General features: G+C 54.2%; 1 protein-coding gene across 1 annotated transcript in view; it reads right to left on the reverse strand.

Annotated features, from left to right (window-relative positions):
- KCNK5 (potassium two pore domain channel subfamily K member 5) overlaps positions 1-20,506 on the reverse strand; it is a 37,963-nt gene extending 17,457 nt beyond the window's left edge. The window contains exon 1 of the mRNA XM_059177849.1: positions 19,914-20,506. Coding sequence (XP_059033832.1) covers positions 19,914-20,099 — 186 coding nt within the window. The 5' untranslated portion in view covers positions 20,100-20,506. The remainder of the gene's footprint in view (positions 1-19,913) is intronic.
- Positions 20,507-20,851: the final 345 nt, after the last annotated feature.

The following is a 20,851-nucleotide window of genomic DNA, read 5'->3' on the forward strand; positions in this document are numbered from 1 at the left end:
ACACGGGAAGTCACTATCCATTCGAGGCTTCTAAAAACAGCCCTTGAGCAGGCCACAAAGGAGGTCACAGGAACTGCTGACTTGCCATCTCCCCATCCAGGGCTGATGACCTGAGGGAGATCTAGTTCACCATCAGCCTGGCTGGCCCCCACCCCGCGCCCCACCCCTGCCAGCTTGCTTCCCATCCTGCAGAGCTCAGGTCTGCATGCTGGCCTGGACACCATAAACTGTGGTAGCCATCCACTTCAAAATCACAAGATCACGTTCAGGACTCCACGAGCAGCACAGGGACAAAGCAGGAAAGGCCTGGGCTTTGATGCAGACATGCCTGGATTGAAATCCACGCTCTCCCACTCACCACCAGATCACCTGGCGGCATGTCCTCCCCCTCTCTGAGCTTCAGGTTTCATATTTGTCAAGTGGGGGTACCAAGACTTCGTGGGGTTGGGATGCGGGTTCAGTGTGGCCGTTCAAGGGCTGCTCCTGAAAACAGGTACTAGGTAGAAAAGTGCATGTGAAAGAACACGGGGGATGGGGAGGCCACCTCCACTCCGGGGGAAGTGCACCTGCTGGACAGGGCCTCTGGAGCTATAGACATGAGAGATGGGCTGTCAACAGCAATGCCCTCCTTCCCAGCTACCACCACCTGGAAGACCAGGGCTTGGCACAGTACTTATGGCTACAGACATTCTAGTAGATATCTGTTATCTAGCCCACTGTTTCATCTCCCCCCAAAAGACCGTGGATTTGGAAGGCAGGCCTCACTCATCCCTTACCCCTAGAGCAGTACCTGGCACTAGTAAGCACTCAATATTAATGAGTAACTGAGTCTCTGAGATGTAAATCTTTTACAACCAGCCCTTCCAGGGCACGAGGGGTGCCGGTGTGTTCAGGGTGGGTTCTGGCTCCACAGGAGCAGGTGGGCAGTTCTGGTAGGTGCAGGCAGCCCGGGGTGATGGCTCTGTGTTTCTCTACCCCACTGCCTTTCCCCTGCATCACCCCATCCCACCTGTCTTCAAGGGTAAAGCCCCCAGAGGGCCTAGCCCTGGTGAGTCAGCCGACTTTGCAGACTTTGGAACCATCAAGATTTTAGAGGAAGGAGGCAGATGGGTGGGGAAGGGTGGGAGCCCAGGAGGCATTTCAGGGTGAGGGCCACAGGTCTTCCCACACATGATCCCATTTTCCCACATCTCAGCAGTGGGGCGGGACGCTCTGTTCCACGAAGCTCTCTTGGGCCCTGGTGGCTGTCAGCCCTGTTCCTCTGGACACAGCTGCCTGCTGCCCTGGGCTCCCCTGCTGGGATGCTGAGGACAAGGTTCCCTACCTCTGGCACCCCCCACCCCAACCGACTCTTGCTTTCACGGTACAAAACCCATTCTGATGACACCTGCCGCATTCCTGCCTCCTGGGTTCTCCAGCACCCTGGAAAGAAGGGCTGTGGCTGACAAGGCCCCCTCCTGCCTTGTCTCGCAGAGCACACCAGCCCACCGGCACACTCCTCCACACCCAGGGGCCTCGAGAGCAGCCCCTCCTCCTGCTCCTTCCTCCTTTCCCTCTAGCTTCACCCAGGACTGGTAGCTCTGGGTAATAAATAACCACCCACCCTTGAAGCCTGGGGTTCTGATGATAAGGAATTATTAAGCTTACCCATTTATTGTAATTTAAGATGACTAGATGGTTAAACTGTAAGCCCCTTCACTAATTTAAAAAAAAAAAAAAAAACCGCCCAGGGGGTCTTAGAGGGTGGGTGGCAGGAATTCTGCATGAGCGGCGGGCACCTTGAGCTTCTCTACTATGTAGGAACCCCCCTGCCTGCTTCCTACCCAGCACCCACCAACCCCCCAGCCCCTGATCCTGGCCCTACCACCTCCCAGCACAATCCCAGCCCACCGCTCTCCACAAAGCCCCCTGTGGGATCTTCCTGAGGGCCAACCACCTGTCACAAAATCCTTCCTTATTGTCAGACTCTAACCTAAATCCCTCCGGCTGCACTCCAAGCCCATTTCCTCTGGTTCAGTCTCCAGCTGGAGACGAACAACAGCTGGCTTCCATCCTCCCTGGAATAAATTGTACCAGAAACTACCGGCGAAGTGGCACAGGCATTTTGGGGTGGGGGGTACACCTCCCCACTGCAGGGAGGTGGAGGGGCGGACGGCAGCTTCTGCCTCCATGGCCCCCAGAGGCCAGATCAAACCCCATGAGAAGATGGAGTCCCGATCAGAGACAAGGGGCAAGACCGCCAAGCCCAGCTACCATGAGGATCCCTGGGCCAGACATATGGGGAGCAATGTCCTAAAAGACCGACTGCCCACTTCCCAGACAGCCACAGATTTCACACATCCTGGCTACCAAGGCCCCCTGTTTGGAAATCACAGAGAGGAGATACGAACAGGATCCCCAAAAGGTGTGGGACAGGCAAGGACGCCAGATATAGACAACCAGCACCCCCCACCCCACTTGCCCCCGGGCCAATCCTACCCACGCGGGTTGTGAAGGCACAGGGCCAGACCAGGCACAGTGGCCTCAGCCTTCCCTGCCTGGGATGGACGCGCCCCCCACCCCAGCCCACCTCCCATCCCCAGCCGACTGGGGCATGGACGTGACCAGGAGAAGAAACAGAGAGCCGTTTTGTGCTGAAGGTACGGAAAAGTACAGCCAGGCGCTCCCAGCACACAGAGGCTGGGTGAGGTGAGGGCTGGTGTAGGGGCTGGAAAACCTCCCGTGCCCAGACCTGGGGCCCAGGACCAGTGAAAGGCCGGGTGACAGGAAACTCTCCAGTGGCACAGCCGCAGAATCGTGCCTGTGGGGCCGCCCCACTGCGAACCCCACGAGGCGAAACGGATCAGGACCGCTGCTCACTCGGTCTCTCCTTCAAGAGGGCTGTGATGTTAAGCAAAAGGCCCTTCTCAAGTCTGCTTAACCCCTCCGCCTCACCCCACCCCCAAGGCTCTGGCAGCCCTCAGTCTTCTTAGTGCAGTGCAGTAACAGTGAGTGCTTAGGCCTGCAGGGGGCCAGCTAGATCCCCTGCCGTAGAGGTCACGACCTCCATTTCTTTCCTTGTAAAATGGGAATACTACTGCCTGCCAACTCTCAGGGTTCTGGATCCAAAGGCTCAGTGGACGTGGACACGAGGAGGTTGCACAGGCAAAGCTACAGATGCTCCTGACTTGAGAGGTGAGTCAAGATGGCAGGATGGGAAGGGGTTCCCTTCACCCTCAATCCCTGCAAGGGACCCTGGGGTATCCCCTCTTTGGAGGGGCATGAGGGCAGCTATGTCTGACTGCTATGAAGGCCGCATCTGGCCAGGTCCCAGCCCCAAGCCCCATGCAGAACCCACCCAACTTCATCTAACCCAAGGAAAGATGGGGCCAGAAGCATGAACGACCTTGCACTGTGCAGTTCCAAGTCGGATCTACTGGTTGAGTATTTGCTGAGCACCGGCCACATGCCTTGATGCTGTGCGCCAAACAAGCCAAGTGCAAGACACAGGCCCTGCCTAGCAGGACTCGCTCGCCGTCCTCGCGCCAGAGACAATCTGGCAGACAGAAGTTTCTCGATGGTGGAAGATACCACGACAAAGCAGTGGACAAACATCGAGGCCAGGACAAGCCCCGGGGTTCGAGCCATGCCCTTGTCACAAGTCCCAGCAAATGAGCACAGAGCTGGACAAGGAGCTCAAACACAGACAGGGAAACGGAGGCTCGCAAGACGCAAATGACTAGAGCAGAGCCATCTCCCAGCGAGTGGCCTCCCCCAACTCTGAGAACTGCCTGTCCCGCCCCCTCCGTCCCCACCCTTGGGTCTTGCACTTTTCCTGGAGCGGGACCCCAGAAAGAAGCTGCAAAGCCCATACCAGTTCCATCAGTCACCCCTTCTTCCACTCTTTCCAGATTTGTGATGGAAAACATGTTCACGGTTCTCATCCCAAGGGGAAGATGTGCCAACAGACTCACCCAAGCGGTGAACCTGAACCTTAAGTACAGGCTTCCCTCCCAAGGACCAGAGAAGAAAGTTGATGCTTCACTGGAGATGGGCAGGCCGCGGGAAGGGGGTGGAGTGGGCGATCAGAAGGAATTGAGACCCTGAAGCAACAACTGGAGACCCATGAAAAACAACGAACTTGGGGCGCCTGGGTGGCTTAGTCAGTTAAGTGTCTGCCTTCTGCTCAGTTTGTGATCCCAGGGACCTGGGATCAAGTCCTGCATCCGGCTCTCCGCTCAGTGGGAAGACTGCTTCTCCCTCTGCCCCCTCCGCCTGCTTGTGCGTTCTCTCTCTTAAATCAATAAATAAAATCTTAAAACACAACAAAACAAAACGACTGACTTCCCACAGTCTGGTCCCACCTCCACCGAACCGAGCCTGACCAATGACACCAGGAATGACCCTCCCACCAAATACCCACTCATCTGAGTCTGATGCAGCTCAGAGGGCAAGGCAGTTCAGGGCTCTCTGAATCACTTTCTGGGGTGGAGGGTGGTGGTGCTCACCTCAGAAGGGCTTGCAGGTTCCCGGTGGGTGGGAAACCATGTCTGGTGGGTTCCCGGCACGTCACGCCCGGCACTTCTCTGAGGCGGCCAGGTCAGGCTGGCTGTCCCCTCTCCCACCCCAGAGCGGGAATGGAATTTGACTAGACACTGAGAGAAGCCACTGTGCCATTAGAAACCTCCACAGATTCCTATCAACACGCCAGTGCTGTCCAAGAGAACTCTCTGTGCTGATGGAATGTTCTACATCTGAGCAGTCCCATGTGGCTACCAAGCCTTTGAAATGTGGCCAGGGTGACCGAGGAACTAAATTTTAATTTAAAATTAAAGAGCCATGATATTTAGTGATGGCACGTTAAAAAAAAATTAATTAGCTACATGTGGGTGATTACTGATACCGAATCAAACACGAGACATCCTACCCAAATCCTCTCCTAGGCAAGGCGTGCCTTCCCCTGGACCCTCAGGTTCACCCCAGACCTCGGGCTGTCATCTACGGCATGCTCCAGACTCTGAATTCCGTGCACGCTGACCCAAATCTTGCCGGCTTGTGCTTTTGTTCATTGGAAAGGCAGGGCAAGGTCTCCTTGTGGCCCCGTGGGGCTTGCCGGAGCTGGATGCAATGGAACATGGGGGCCGTGGGCCTCCGGAAGACACAGTCCCTTGCAGGGGATGCGAACCCCAGCACTGGGCTCAGCCGTTGGGGCTCCCCAGGCTCTGCCAGGCACCTCTCAGGGAGCCCCACTTGGAGGCTGCCAACTCACAGGCGTCTAGTCTCCAGCAGCTTGGTTTGCAGACTGAAGGCCCAGCGGGCATCCCCCTTCTCTGAGACCCTTCCCCTCCAAGTGTTCAACAGCACTGCTGCTTGGGAAGCCACCACTCTGGCAGCTAAATTTAAAAATAATGACAGAACGCTGTTAGCAATCCCAGGACTGACACCGGGTCTCAGAGTGTGTTCTGTTTAAGACCCGGTTTGGCTTTGTGCTTGGTGTTCCTCACACGTTTAAAAATAGCGAGCCTAGAAGTGGCTAATGATATAAATTCAGTTTCCTTGTTTTAAAGGCAATTCAACAGCATTTCAGAAAACTGGGGAGTCAGAGAAAGAAAAAGCAGCAATCATCCTGCCTCCCACTCAGCACCGACTGCCTTCTGTTTCTGCACCGAGTTTCTGTGACTCAGTGCGAACAGAACCACACGTGCACTTGGGCGCCCTGGCCGCCCTCACCCCCAGGCTGGTTTTTGCCAAACTTGAAGTCTAACTTCCAGCTCAGGCCCACTTTGGGAACACCAGCGGAAGGACTGGGAGACCACCCCCGCCCTCAGGACCTGGGAGTCCCCTGCGCCAGTCTATCTGAGGGGGTCCCATCAGAAGGCCCCACAGCCCCAGCCTGGCCAGAAGGAAGGACCACTGTGTGTGCAGAGATGCAGGGGAGAGGTGTGGAGGGCTGTGTGTGCACACACACAACACCAGCGTCAGGGAAGGGGAGAGTTTTCTAAGACCTGTGTGCGGTGACCCCAACAATGAGCAGGCCCGGGAGCCAGAGGGTCTGACCATACACCGCTCTCAGCCCTGGAAGATTCCAACAAGACAGGGCATGCCGAAATGGAGATCTGTGAACTTGGAGGCCTCAGCTGGCTGGGTGCAGAGAGGAACCTTCTAGAGCAGGACCCGACAGTGTCCCCCACAACTCTGACGTCGCCCTGCCCCAGCACTATGGAGCCTGCCCCAGGTCGAGACGTGGCTCCATGCCCAGGGAGGTAACACTTTGCTGGGCAACCAGCTGAGCTGTCCCAAGAGGATATGTGCACAGGAGGACGGCAGGGCCGTGGGTGGGCCCACGGCACCTAGTGGGGGGGTGCAGCATCTGGGCAGGCAAGACCCCCGCTGGGAGGGTGAGGGACAAGTATCCAGATTGGAGGTGGGCCTAGAAGGAGGGCCGCAAGGGTCCTGCCTCTGGGCTTTGGAGGCTGGAGAAGACAAGCTAAAGGACACAAGCCTCCCAGTTCACAGTGGTTTTTTTACTAATTATCCCTCACGAGGTACTACGTTTGTGATGCAATGGGGCACAGGGTTAGGACCTTGCAGAGCGGGGGAAGAGTGCAGACAAGGCAGAATCCCCCAAGGCAACATGCTCTGATGCCCCAGGGTGCAGAGGTGATGCCCCGAGAAGGATGAGGAGCCTGCCCTGGCAGCCACAGCCTACAGTGACTTTTCTCCCTTGGGGCCCCTGAAACCCCTGCCACTTGCCCCATTACTAATTAATAATCCTTGATCTAAGGTCCCACCCCAACCTCAAAAAGCAGGGATGATGTCCAAGTCTTCCCATGATTTCCACAACCCTTAAACCAGCACTGGGCATACAGCAGGTGCTCGGGATGTTATCTAACTGGCCTTAGTGACCAGGTCCTGGGTTCAGAGAGGGGCAGTGATCTGGTCTAGTTGCGCAGTAAGTCAGCTGAGCAAGCTCCAGGACCTATGAGTCCCCAGCGCACGGGGCCGCTCCTAAGTAGATCTCTGGGCTGCGGCTAGCGTCTGGGGGATGGGAGAGAAGGGGTGTTGAAAAGCTGATAATCAGGACACCCTCCCTTTTCCTGCTCCCCAGAGGGGTGCTGACGAGACACTACTGCATCAGCCTGTCCCACTTAGCCCACTCAGCACTTATCCCTCAGTGAGAGGCGGCCCTTCCACCCGCTGCTCCAGGGGGCCGGGATGCTGAGAAGGGAAGGGCATCCTTCCAAAGCTAACAGTGTCAGCATGCATTCCACGATCCGGGAGGCAGGAGCTTTATTTGAACAGCAGAGACGGGCCAGGCCTGGGGCTGCTGTTCTTTCTCCTCTGGAGGGTCTGAACAGGTGCCATCCTGCACCCGGGATGTGGGAGGATCAAGGAACTTGCACTAGTCACCACGGACACCCACGCCCAAATCAACATTCGAGGCCGTACCCTGGGGTCCTCAGCCTACGGCAGGATCACTGATCCCTGTCATCAGCCACACAGGCAGGTGGCACTTCTACTCCAGGAGAATGGCAAGACTAAAACTATTCCCTCCCAAGGTGGGGACCGGAGTCCTGCTGGGGCTTTGCCCTGGGGAAGCCAAATGTGGGCAGAGGTTACAAGTACAGGTTTAGCTGCTGAGGAGGGAGCAGGTAGTATGGGGACTCAGATGGAAACCCCACCACTGACAAGCAGTTACATTCCCCCTCCAGCTCCCTGATGCTTTTCTGAAGGCTCGGTTGCTGGGTCCCCTGACCCACAAATTCTAAGTGAAGGGTCAGTGCCTGTTGGCTCTGTAAGGATGCTGGAGGAAAGGGGCTGAGAGCAGGAAAGGAGTTGATAGTCCTGACCCTGAACTCTGGCCTCTACTTACAGGACCCCAAGATTTCCTGCTTTAAACCTTTTCACACTGAAAATGGCAAATATACCTATGTATGGTCAATGTGGTCGGGGAAACAGTGGTGTCAGAACCCACAAGGTTGTAGAACATAGTGCTCAGCAAAGGCCAGCAAGCAGGCCTGGAATGCTTTTGGGGTGCTAGGAGCCAATGGGTCCCAAGGAGAAAGTGCAGCCCCAAGGAGTGGCTGGTAGCTTAGCAAGATGGGTAGGACTGGCGCCAATTTAGGACTCCACAGTCTAAATGACGGGGCGCCTCTGCAGAGCTCTGGCTCTGGACACAAAGGCCTGGGTTCAGGCCATTAACTAGCTGTGTGACCTTGGTTATGTCTTTAATCTCTCTGCTTCAGATGCCTTATCTGCAAAATGAGGTTCCCCACAGCACTTATCTTGTCATTGCTGTGGGAGGGGGGTTGATGCGTGTGGTGATGGCCCTCGCCCAGCCTGTGGCTCCCTTTCCATCACCAAGTGCCAGCCACCGTTACTTCTGGTTACGGTTACACCGTGACTGTGGTCCTGCCCCTGCAGCCACCCTTCCCTGCAGTGACTTACGTTACTAGCGGATACAGACCTCGAGTTCTTGGTAAGAACTGAAAACTTGTGATGCTTCTACAATGTCTTAAAACACCTCTCCTCCCTCATGAGATGGCCTTCTGTCTATATGAAGGTCAACTGGGATCAAAGGGACGGGTCCAGAAAGAGGCCAAGACCACGCCGATAGTAGAGTCCAAATGACAGAGGCCACAGCAAGAATGTTAGCTTGGTCTGACCGAGAAGCCACCGAGGGTTTTCTCGGTTGGGGGTCACGATCTGAGTCTATGAAGACCCCTGACAGCTGACAGCCATGACAATGGCCAGGACAGCTATTAGGAGGTGTGGTGGTCACCTTTCAACCTAACTCTCGGGGACCTTGCTTCCAAGATGACTTCCCTAATTGCCCCACTTAGCTCTAATTACTGCTTCACTCTCCTTCCCTGCCCCTGGTGAGCACAGTAACCTGGGGAAAGTTACATAACCTCCTAAGGACTGGGCCTTGGCTCCAGGGCTATCCCGGGAGGCCGGTTAGGTAACCACTAAGCTTCCTTCAGCATCCCAATTCATGATTCACTGCCAGGAGAGGTGCCCAGAGCTTGACCCTCCTCCCCCATCAGCCTCCTCTGCCAGCCTCCAAGCGGGGTGCTCTGGGCTCTGGAGAAACCAGCTAACAGTAGCTCCTTGGGTGTCAACACTTGGGGTGCGGGGTCCTGTGACAGGGCGACTCCCTAGGAGGCCTCCGATCCGTTCTGCTCCAGGTTCTGGACAGCCCTAAAAAAACCATCCTCCTTACAGAGCTTACAGTTGCTTCCATCTCGACTCCTGCCTCTCGTCCCACTAAAACTCACTAGTAGTTAGGGTGGGGAAGCTGCCACTTGAGGTGCCAGGAAGGCGTGTGCTGGGCAGGGTAGGAAATCAGGCAGACCTGGTTAGTGTACAGAGAATCAGTGCTCGGCACCCCAAAACACCACCATGGTTTTGGTTTAAAGGCCATTTAAAAGGGGATTTGAGACAGGGTGACAGATGGCTTGGTAGAAAAATACTCCGGACCTGGGCAAGCAGAGCCGGTTTACCGGTAGAATTTAGTTCTACCGTCTGTCCCCACCCAGCTCCTCACCAGGCCTCAGTTTTCCTACCTAGCAAATGGGATGGTGTTTCACTGCCATACCTGTCAGGCCCAGAGAGGTCACAGGAAGGCACCTTGCATGAACGGGTCTGCACAGACCCATGGCAAGGCCCAGGGTGGGAATCTGGGAAGGGCAGGAAGCCTGTGTATCTGCGAGCTTCTTGGGGTCCTCCAGGTACTTCAGGCAACAATGTGCAACACTCCTGCTCTGTTCCCTGGGGCCAACACCCTCAGTCCACTGTGCAAGGCTCCCCATAACTGGGGCCCTGGGGGAGAAAAAGCCCAAGGCAGGCTCCAGCCAGGCCAGAGTGATCAGGTCAGGACATGCCCCTCTCCCCGAAGAATAGCCCGGCCTTTGCTCCTGTTCCTCAGCAGGCTCTGAAGGCCTCGACCTGTCTCCACAAGGGAGGGGCAGGGGTGTTGCTTGCCTCCCCCAGCAGGTCCACTTGCCTTCTTGGGTTTCTGCAGTCCTTGGTCTGAAGGCATTCCCCCAAAAGGCAGAGATGCGGCTCATTCTCTTTGCAGCAGGTTTCAAACAGGTTTGGGCACATAGTATGTGCTTAGTAAATATCTGCTGAAGAAAGCACTGGATGGCTATTTGCTCTGCCTCAAGTTCCTTGAAAGCAGCAACCACGGTGAGCCTGGCCGGCTGGCCCCAAGTGGAGGCGGGGGGGGGGGGGGGCTTGGTGGAGGGAGCAGGGGCTGGACAGATTGGCCTTGTTAATCCCAGGAGAAACAAGTTTAGCAGAAGTTTATGAAATATGGGATGGGGAGAGGAAGCAGGGAAGGGAGTTCCCAGAGATAAAGACCCAGAGAGGGAGAGCTGTTACAAGTTCCTCGAAGAGGGAAGAGACAGCAATAAACTGAATTTAAAGGCTAACTTGGAGCTGACAGCAGGGCCACAGCAAGTGACCTCCACGCACATTTTCTCCTACGATCTCCTGTGATCTCCACCCACCAAGATGGGTAACACTGTTCCCACTTTCCACTGGAATAGTGTGCTCAGGGTTGCACAGCTTGCAAAGGTGCTGGGACTTGAAAAGCCTGTCCTTCATCACTAGGAAATGTGGCCCCGGCTCGTGAGGCTTGAAGGGGAAAGCAGGAGCACATTTGATAATGGCATTCCTCTCCCCTCCTCCTTTCCACAATTCCCAGCCTATGAGGCCACGGGCCACAGTCTGGGCCTGGCTCAATGCACCTAGACAAGAGCCTTGATCTTCCAGAGGCCCAGCCCCTCCTGACTGGACATGGAAATGGAAGGCCCACAAGGTTCTCAGCATCCCCCTCGGAGCCAGGCACACCACTGGGCACCTGGGGCCCAACAGACATTGTGAGCACAGCAGTGGGCAATTAAATCCACAGGCTTCGTGCACGTGTCTGTAGACCTGGGCCGAGGGTGGGGAGACATGTCCCTGCCCAGGCAGGGCTCCTACGGTCTAGCTGGGCCTAATTTAATAGGCACTATGAGCGTTCTTGAGTGCATGGATGAATTTACTTGAGGGAAATGGAGTCCAGAGCTCGGCACAAAGCAGCACCACAGGCAGAACTGGAATCAGGGTAGAATCCACTATTTCCTACACAGCAGTTCAGGTTTGAGTCTATCAGCCCTAGCAGCAAGCACAGACAAAGGGAGGGACTTTGAACATGGTACTGGCCTGGCCATCAAGCACCCTGCTAGACTTTTCTCCTGGGGCCCCCTGGGGGGAGGGGAGAGAAAGCTTCTCCCTCCCAGGAAGAGCCTAGCTAAGCAGCTGCAGCCAGATTACACTGGGCCATGGGAGGTGACAACAGCCACAGTACACAATCCTGCCTAAATATTTCGACAGGAAACCCAAATATTTAGATGGAAAAGAGGAAAAATAGAAAAATAGAATGCACATTTCAAAGGCAATCAAAGGGACCTGTCTACCAAGGGCCCTCTGAAAGGGGAAGTGGGTGGGGGTGACTGCCCCCTACGAGGGTATAATTCTGACCCGGGATCCTTTGTGATTACCCACCATGTGAGGCCATCTGCACCTGGAATCCTCTAGAATAGGAAAAGTTTGATGGGGACCTGGGACGAGCCCGGGCCCTGCTGGACAGGAAGAGGAGGCCAACCTGCTATATGTTTAGATGTGGACCATTAATTCTTTTGAGGGGAGGGCTGTGGGTGAACTTGAAAGAAATAGGAAATGGTGGGGGACTCCACTAGAAGGAATCTGGTGGGCTTTACCATCTGTATCTCCATCTCCAGATCCAGAGCTCAGTCCGCGGTGGGGCCTGAAACAGCCATCAGAAACAGCCCCCCCCACCCCGAGAGATGGGGCACAGGATCGGGAGCTAACAGGCAGCAAGTCACCAGCTGCATGTGCCAGGCACTCTGCCTAGTACGTTTCCATGGACTCTGCGGACATGAGGGAGATACTGTACTACCGTCCCATTTCGCAGATGAGGAGACTGACCTGCCCAAGGTCACGCAGCTTGGTAAACATCCTGATAGCTAAGGCATTGAAGACACCATGCAAACCTGACCCTTTCCTGCCTCCAAGCTCCTTGTTTTTTTGTGGACTCCAGGTTCAAATCCTCATTCTTAATTCCGAAGAGTTCCCACAGCCTATGGCTAAACAAGCGCTCGGCTCACACCATTCCTACCCCAACCCCTGTACTCCAACTTCGGGGCTGTTTCTCCATTCCTGGCTCTGAAGTCACCAGGGCAGGATGAATCTCAGCCTCTAGTTAGCCATGTAGACCCAGCCAAATCCCCTGGCCTCCATTTCCCTAGAAAATGGGCGTAACAGTAACATTTCCCCCACTGGACTCTTAAGGAGACAGTCAGAGAACCAGCCCAAGGCTGGCATGCAGTAAGAATTCGGCAGCACGCTCCCAGGCGCTGCTGGCTACACCACTATCTTTCCAGCATGCCTTATATCCTGCTTCTTTAACTCTGAGAGTGAAGGTTCATCTCTCAATGACTGACACTCAGAACCTCCTGGTACACTTACCAATATCAACACGGTGATAGGTCCTTTTACTTTTCTTCCTCTAAACTGGGGGCTCCCTGAGGGCAAGGGTTATGTGTGGGTCAGACCCAGATCCCCTGCCAGCCAAGGGGTCCTACAGGCCTCAGGAAACAGGAACCAAATCCTCTGAGGCCCTGTGACCCTCGTCCATCTCTCTGGCCTCTACCATCTGCAACCCATCACTCAGCACCAGGACCGCATTTCCCTTCATTCCACCACTGTGACCATTTCTCTCCCTTGTGAGGCTGAACTCCCGAGGGCTAAGGCTCCTGCCTGGTTTCTGAGGCTTCAGCACACACTAAAATGCTGGCTAGCAGGGAGGCCCTTCTGTGAGGCCACCCTTTCTTTTGCCCAGATCTCTGAAACTTAGGGACCAGATGAACCCCTCACCAAAAACCCAGAGGCCCCAGGCAGCTGTACAGAGCTGGACTACACCAAACGCACTTTTGCTTAAAGGGACAACTAAGGCATAATTTGGTCAAATGGTGGGGGGGGGGGGGGGGCGCTGTGGCAGGGACCCAGACCTGATTGTCCAAGGGGCTCATGGTAAGAGGAGAAGGTGCCCTAACTGAAAGTTGGGTTTGGGGGGGGTTGCTGAGGGTTCTGTGGGCTTTGGTGGAAAAACCCATACTCCATCACATCAGAACAAGGAAGGGAAGAAGCATCCTTATCAGAACACCCATGGGGTGAAGGGATCAGCCCACAGAAATGCTGTTAATTTCGAGTCAAATACTCCACTTCTTTAAAGTTGCAAAGCCAGTGAAGGAAGAGGGAACTTTCTGAAATGCTGTTCACTCCCTTACTTGAAAATTACAAAAATTTGGTCAGTTCAAATTCCTTGGCTAAACCCAGAGGACTTCATCTGACCCTCACCCTCTAGCCCTGTGGCTGCTGCCCAGGATCATCAGGCAGTTTTCCTCCTCCCTGAGAGCTGTGGGCAAGAAAGATCTATACACCCCCCACCCCTCCCCACCTTATTTGTTCAGCAACTTAAAAATCTCACTGATGCACACCCAGAAGAGGGACTCTGGATCATACGGTTCCACTTCTAATTTCCTGAGGAACCTCAGCACTGTTTTCCATAATGGTTGCACCATTTTTCTCAAAGAGACAAATACTCTGTGATTCCACTTGAAAGGTATTTAAAGTAGCCAGACTCACAGGAACAGAACATAAACTGCTCATTAGCAGGGACTGGGGGAGAGGGGACACGGGAGCTGTTTAATGGAGGTAGAATCTGTTTTGCAAGATGAAAAACTTCTGGAGATCTGTCTCACCACAGCGTGAATATACCTAACATGAAGGAAACGTACTCTTAAAAATGCTTAAGATGGGGAAAAAATGGATATGATGGTAAACTCTGTTATGTGTTTTTTACTGCAATTAAAAAAAAAAAAATTGGGGGCGCCTGGGTGGCTCAGTGGGTTAAGCCGCTGCCTTCGGCTCAGGTCATGATCTCAGGGTCCTGGGATCGAGTCCCGCATCGGGCTCTCTGCTCAGCAGGGATCCTGCTTCCTTCTCTCTCTCTCTCTGCCTGCCTCCCAGTGTACTTGTAATTTCTCTCTGTCAAATAAATAAATAAAATCTTTAAAAAAAAAAAAAAATTGGTTGACATTTCTTCTGCTTCAGGAAGGTCCTCCTGATCCTGTATGAGCCAGACTTGTGTGGGCAGCCCTCTCCCAGTGCAGGGGTGTCTAGGGATAGTAGCAGGGTCAGTGGAACTAACATTTAATGAGGACTGACTATGTGCCCAGCACAGGTCAAGGCAAGCAATGAGGGTGCTATTGTGGCCTGCCTTCCGAGGCCAGCCCATAACCATGACTCACGGCAAGGATGGGACTCTTGCAGCAAAAGCAAGGGCCCTGCGGTTGGTGGGGCGAGTGGTCCTTGGAGGACAGCGTGTCAACCCATCCCCGGGGAGGGTGGACAGGTCAGGCCTCCTCTGTCCTATTCAGAGAGTCCTGGAGAACTCTCACTGAAATCTCCAAGGACCCTCGCCTTGACTTGCTCCACTCTCCAACAGGCAAACCTATTTCACTTGGTTTCTTCTGGTACCCAGCACGCTTGGCCTCTCTGTATCACCCAGTTCTGGCCATGTAGTTCTTCAGCACTGGTCCGATCTAGCAATCCAATTTGTAGAAAGACTCTCTTGGGCGTTCTGTCTCAGGAGTACGGCTCCTCTGTTCCCCAAAGCCTTATACTTCCCTGCTCCCCACCCCCACCCCCACCACACATAGAGTTCAGAGGCTGAGCCCAATCTGACAGCAAACAGCCAAGTTCAAGATGAAAGCCCTTGGCCTGAGGTCAGAGCCAGCCAAGCACAGCATCCAAAACTGGAGGACTGTTTCTTTTAAACGCCAAACTATAAATAGGGCAAAATCCCAGGAAAATACTTAGACGCAACAGTCCTCACCTCCCTTGCACCCCCTCCTATAGGACTCCCCCCACCTCCACTAGAATCTTTCAACACTTGCTAATTCCCACCGTCTGAGAAGTCTCTAATACCATGCCATCTGTAATCATCCTAAGGGTTCTAGTAAAACTCTCCAAACGATGCAATAAAAATTCACTTTAACTGTTGAAACTCTAGAGCAGTTAACGGAGGCAGATTTATCGATTTAAGAACTCTTGTTTTGGGGCGCCTGGGTGGCTCAGTGGTTTAAGCCTCTGCCTTCAGCTCAGGTCATGATCTCAGGGTCCTGGGATTGAGCCCCACATCGGGCTCTCTGCTCAGCGGGGAGCCTGCTTTCCCCTCTCTCTCTGCCTGCCTCTCTGCCTACTTGTGATCTCTCTCTATCAAATAAATAAATAAATAAAAATCTTTAAAAAAAAAAAAAAAAGAACTCTTGTTTTTTTTTTTTTTGGCAGCCCTCAACTTTGAGAGGAACATCAACAGACAAGCCATGAGGAAGGGACCTCCTCCTTCCAATTCCTCTCAAAAACCCGACTTCTCTACTTTCCACTTCTCCAGTTCTAGACAGGGAGGACCCAAGTTCACACTACTGACGTGGAAGCCTCCGTGATCTTGGATAATCAAAAGATCTATTGTGTTCCCTTTACTTACAAAGGCAGTTAAGCAGACCAGTGTGCTTTACCACTTCCAACAAGGCTTGAAACAAAAGAGGTTTTCATGTTAACTCTCAATTCTCAAAAAAATTCAATTAAGGTGCCCCACTCTCAGCATTTTGGGCAGATATAACTTTAGCACATAATCCCTGGTTATATTTTCAAATTTTGGGAGGACTGGTGTTAGTGACTTGAGGTCAGACCTTTAAAATTGTTATCAGCTCGACTGGTATAGATGGGAACAGGTATGTTAAGAAGGTTCTAGGAAATAAAAGGAGAGAGGTCTGGCACACATGGAAAACTTCCAATTAGGATAATGCAGTTTGAAACTGGCAAGGCGGCCAGCAGGATCAGAAAGGCTTCTGGGAACTGGTCAGATACATGAGAAGTCCAGCCAAACCCAGAGGTAGGGATAGGGCATCCAGTAGAAGGCAGGGTCTGGAGCCACCCCTACCACACCCCTAGGAGACATGGGGGAATCTGGAAAGCCACAGCAGGAGCACCCACTCTCTCCTCCCTTCTTCTTCCTCTCAAACCCTCCTAATTTCAAGACTCTACTTGAGGTCATCGCCTCCAGAGAGCCCTTCCTGACCCCTCAGGCTGGTCCTGGGGGCCCTCTCCAGCCACCCCATCCTGGGGAGTTTACTCATCCTTCTTCCCAGAAGCGAGTTTCAGCCTGGCGGATGTCTTAATCCATCTTTGCATTCCCAGAGCCTTGCCTAGTGCCTGGCACACAGTGGGCCCTTAGTAGACACCTGCTGACTAATTCTCATGTACTTCGGAATACAGCACAGTGTGAAATCCGACTCTGTGCCATATAATCCTGGGCAAGTTATATATCACTGTTCCCCTCTATAAAAGGGGGTGGTCACCAAGATGAAATTAAAATAAGAACATCTATAAAGTACTTATTGGAAGCTCTGGTGCACAGTGAGTTCTCAGATCCTTCCTGTTTATGATCACCACACACCGGAGGTGAAGGCTGGAGAAGGTTCACTGCTCCCCTTTACCCCAACCCTTTGCTTTCTTGTGCTGCCAAGGGAGGGGCGGACTGAGGCTTACCGCAGTCACAGAGGAGGTGCTGGGTTGGCCAGGCCCCACACAGGAGGCCTGTGTGCCAATGCCTGTTCTAGCGGAAAGAGAAAATAGAATTCCCCAGCCGGCCAGAGTCCACCTGAACCGATCCCTGCAGCTCACTCACAGACTAACCAGTCAACAGCTTCACATGCCCGAGGGCAAAGGTGCACAAGGAATGGGCTCTGGAGTGCTCCTGCAGTGTCGCCAAGGCCATTCCAACCTCCCTGAGCTTTGTTTCCTTATCTTAATACGTAAGATTGCTGTAAGGAGTAACTAAGGCAGGTAAAACGCCTTGTCACTGGGTCACCAATAAATGCTAACAACAGCGGGAGGCGTGTCAAGTCACACCCAAGTCACACCTGCACGCATCTTGCCTAAGGCTTCTGCTTGACCTGGTCCTCACTGGACCCTCATTTTGCAGGTGGGGAAAGAGGCAAAGTTAAATGGCTTGATGGGAAAATGGCCAAGCCAGATGGCAATACCAGCCTGTGCCCTCTCTCATAAAATGCACATGCTACCCACAATGCCCAGTGCACGAGGCATTCAGTCAATGCTAACTGCCATTATGGAAACCGCTGCAACTTAAGAAGAGGCTGGTGGAACAAGGCTTGGGAGCAAGGTTCCAAAGTGGTTCTGAAGGCAGGAAGGAGGGCGACCACGTGCTCTGAGGCCAGTGGGGGTGGGGAGGTTTGAGGTTTGAGAGTTGGCCTTCAACCACAGCTTGTACAGGGAGGAAGCACATGAAACTTGGGGTCTATTTCCAAAGATCTAACGAAAGGTGAGGGGTGTGTTGCGTTAACTCCCTTCGCATGCTTTTGAAAGCAGGGTAAGAAAAACCCCAGCCCAGACTGCACCCTCACCCGCTTCTAACAACCCCTCCCAAGAGCCCACCCCAACCCCAGGAATTCCTAGCCTGGGACTTCTTTAGGATTACAAAGGGGATTCAGAACCTGACAAAACACAGAACCTCAGGTGGGCCAGATGGGAAAGAAGTTTAAGTTTTCAAAGACTGAGTCTTAGTGTTTTGTTTTTTTTTTCCCTTAAGCCAATTTCCTAGGGCTGAAGGCAATGCTTCAAGTCAGAACAGAAAGCAGAGCCAGGCAATTTCTGCAGACTAAAAGTGACGCTAGCAAAATGCTTCCCCTGGTCAATTTTCATTTCTTGGGTTTTTCCTATGATGGGAGTAGACTCGCCCAGTTGGAAAAGGTTTGAGAGTTTTCTGGCCAGGGATGAGGAACAGGGCTGTCCATAATCGTCTCCAAATCAGACTGGCCTGATGCTCAAATCTAAAAATTACCTGCACACTTCTGCGGGGCCATCATTGGCGGGTTTAAGAGGACCTCCAAACAAGAAGCACAAGAAGTATTTTGTTTCCTCGAACACCTTAGGAAAGCTGTTTAACTTCCAAAGCTACTACCACCAGCTGCACCCGGCTGCCTTACCCTGACCGCCCCCCTTTCCCCTCTCCTTGGGTTTTGAAGTTTATTTTCCCACATTCAGCCTTGAATTCTTTCCTTCCTTCCCCTGCTGTGGCGAAAAGGGAAACACTTCGAGGGCAGCTTGATTCTTCATCACCCGCGCCTGCCCTCTTCCCCCTCTAAACAAAGCCCTGGAAGAAACTAAACAACAACTAGTTCTCCGGGGAAATTGTTTCCTCAAGGGAAATTATAAAGTGACCCCTCCCCAACGCGCACACACAGGGCACGCATTGGAAGGCGCTTCTGCTATGGGGTGAAACCACACAACCCTCTGAGCCCATGCTCCCCACCAAACCTCATCTCTCCTGGGCCCCCACTCTGGGGATGGCTACAGGTCCAGAGACTCTCCCCACTAAAATCCAACACCAAACCTGCCCAACCTCCCCTCTTGCTGGCCTCTGGGAAGTCAAGTCTGTACTTGCCCAAGTGCTGGTAAGTACTTATATGCTCATGTGTGTAAATGTCCATTGATTTCAGGACAAAAAGGAAGTGGCCAAGGCAAGACCTGCTCATGTGCTCCACAGCGTTCAACTTCCCAGCCGTCCAGGGCAGGGAAGACAGATGAAGACTGGTTCGTTCTCATTTCACATATGGGGAGATTTGAGACGGGGTCAAATGAGACAACTAAACAACCATAACACGTTGGGGGCCTGCTACAGATTAAGTGTTTGTTCCATCAAACCTTCTTTCTAGCATCTTTTGCCCCAAGAGAAATCTAACACCTTGGACAATCTCCCTCTAGTCCACCCCACAATCTAGAACCTTCACCAGCTCTTATATCCAGGTTCTGGTCCTTCCACTGGAGGGATGCCATTAATGCAGGCCAAGAGGATGAGGCCAAGGACCTCTGAGAAACTGGAGCAAAGGGCCCTGGGTCCCCAAACAGACTCAAGGTCCCAACCAGCATGGTCAGCTCCAGTTTATCCCAGTGAGGTCAAAGCCATCCATAGAACACAGGGAGAAGATAAGAGGCTTTCAATCCCAACACGGAGAAGAAACTACCCCCCCAACACCTCCCATTCTGCTCAACCTCTCCTTCCCCCTAAAAATGATCCCCAGCATTTTGTTCCTTTGTTCAAGCTGCTACTTTCACAAACTTTAACTCCAAGCCTAGGGGGAGGAGGGGGACTGTCTCTGAGAGATAAGCCCTGCCGGAAGCGTGAGCGCGTCCCCAGCATTCCAGCCATCGCCCCCCACCCCCCATCCAGGGTGCTCTGGTAGGACAGAGCCCCCTACCTACTTCCTGAGGGGGTAGGCTTTGCTCAGGCTGGGGCTGGGGCGGACCCTCCACCGACTACGCTGGGCTCACATTCGCGAAGAAAAACCGCGCGGGCGCGGCACCGGCCTGGAGCTGGGAGGTGGAGATGCGGAGGAGTGGCACCCGGCTCGCCTCCCGAACTCCGGGAGCGTCTCCAAGTGAAGATAAATGCCTTTATCCGCCCTCCAGCCCCCTTCCAAGCAGGGAGGTACCCGCACACTCACACCGAGCCACCACGAAACCTGGTTCACTCGGGGGGTGAACCTCAACTTCTCTCGGGACAAACCGGGTTCCCAAAGAATCTCGGCGCCTGGGTCACTCCGGCGTCTACCCGTGAACGACAGATCCCAGCAGCCAGACCCATGCGAGACATCCTTTCCTGCCACCCCCAGGACTACCCACGGGGACTGTGGGTTATCCAAAGCTGTGAAGGGCAGCCCTTCAGCACTCCTGACTCTCTGGCCGGCTCTAAGTATGTAGGGGCACGGACGGCGGCTCACCTGCAAGATCTTGTCCAGGCCCTCCTGGCCCAGACACGGGAACTCCTTGAGCAGATGCAGTTTCTGTGTATAGTAGCTTTTCTTGGCCTCTTTCCAGTGCGGCTCCTCGAGCACCTCGAAGATCGCTGCCCCGATGGCCAGGTAGAAGATGATGGCCGAGGTGAGCAATGGGCCCCGGTCCACCATGGCTCCTGAGCGGCTGCCTCCTGGAGAAAGCCTCCCCTAGCCCCAGCGGCTCCCGGTCCACGCGCCCTCCAGCCTCTGCAAACAGCTGTTTGAATTTGGAGCTTCGCATGCGCAGTGTCCTATTCCTCCACCCCCCGGCGCCGCTCCCCGGACAAAGTTGCTCAGTCAAATTGGGCCACCGAGCGCGGGTAACTGTACGAAGCTTTCCTCCCGCAGGCGGGGTTGCGGGGGGGGGGGGGTGTGGGAGGCGGGCGGACACCAAGGTGGGGGCAAGGGGGCCGCCCTGCCTCGCGGGGCTGAAAGGAGCTGGGAGGGGGTGGAATTAAGGTCAGACTCTGTGGAGACACGTGGGCCGGCCTCCGCGAGCTAGAGCAGTGTGCGCTGCGCCCGCCTCCGCGCGCCTCTTTAACCAGCGCCCCGCGCCTGATTCCCGTGGGGGAGGGGCCCGCGCAGGCCCCGCCTCCTCGCCTGCACCGCCCGCCCCCCCCACCCCGCGCAGGCCCGGCCCTGCGCTGGCCCGCAACGAGGTGCGCGCTGCGCAATTCGGTGCTCGGTGCGCTCCCGGTGCGGCCGCCAGGGGAAGCTGCGCGCCCCGCGGTGCCACAGGGGTTGGGGTCTCCGGGGCTCGCGTTGGTGTTTTGTGCTGATGGTATTAACTAAGAGGAGTGTGTACCTATTGATTAGGGTCGGGAAGTTAGTACTATTCTTACTTTCATTGTAATTCAACTTCCATGCTCTGACGTTTCTGCCAA

This window comes from Mustela lutreola, chromosome 6, assembly GCF_030435805.1.
Source record: "Mustela lutreola isolate mMusLut2 chromosome 6, mMusLut2.pri, whole genome shotgun sequence".
In the NCBI taxonomy this organism is placed as follows: domain Eukaryota; kingdom Metazoa; phylum Chordata; class Mammalia; order Carnivora; family Mustelidae; genus Mustela; species Mustela lutreola.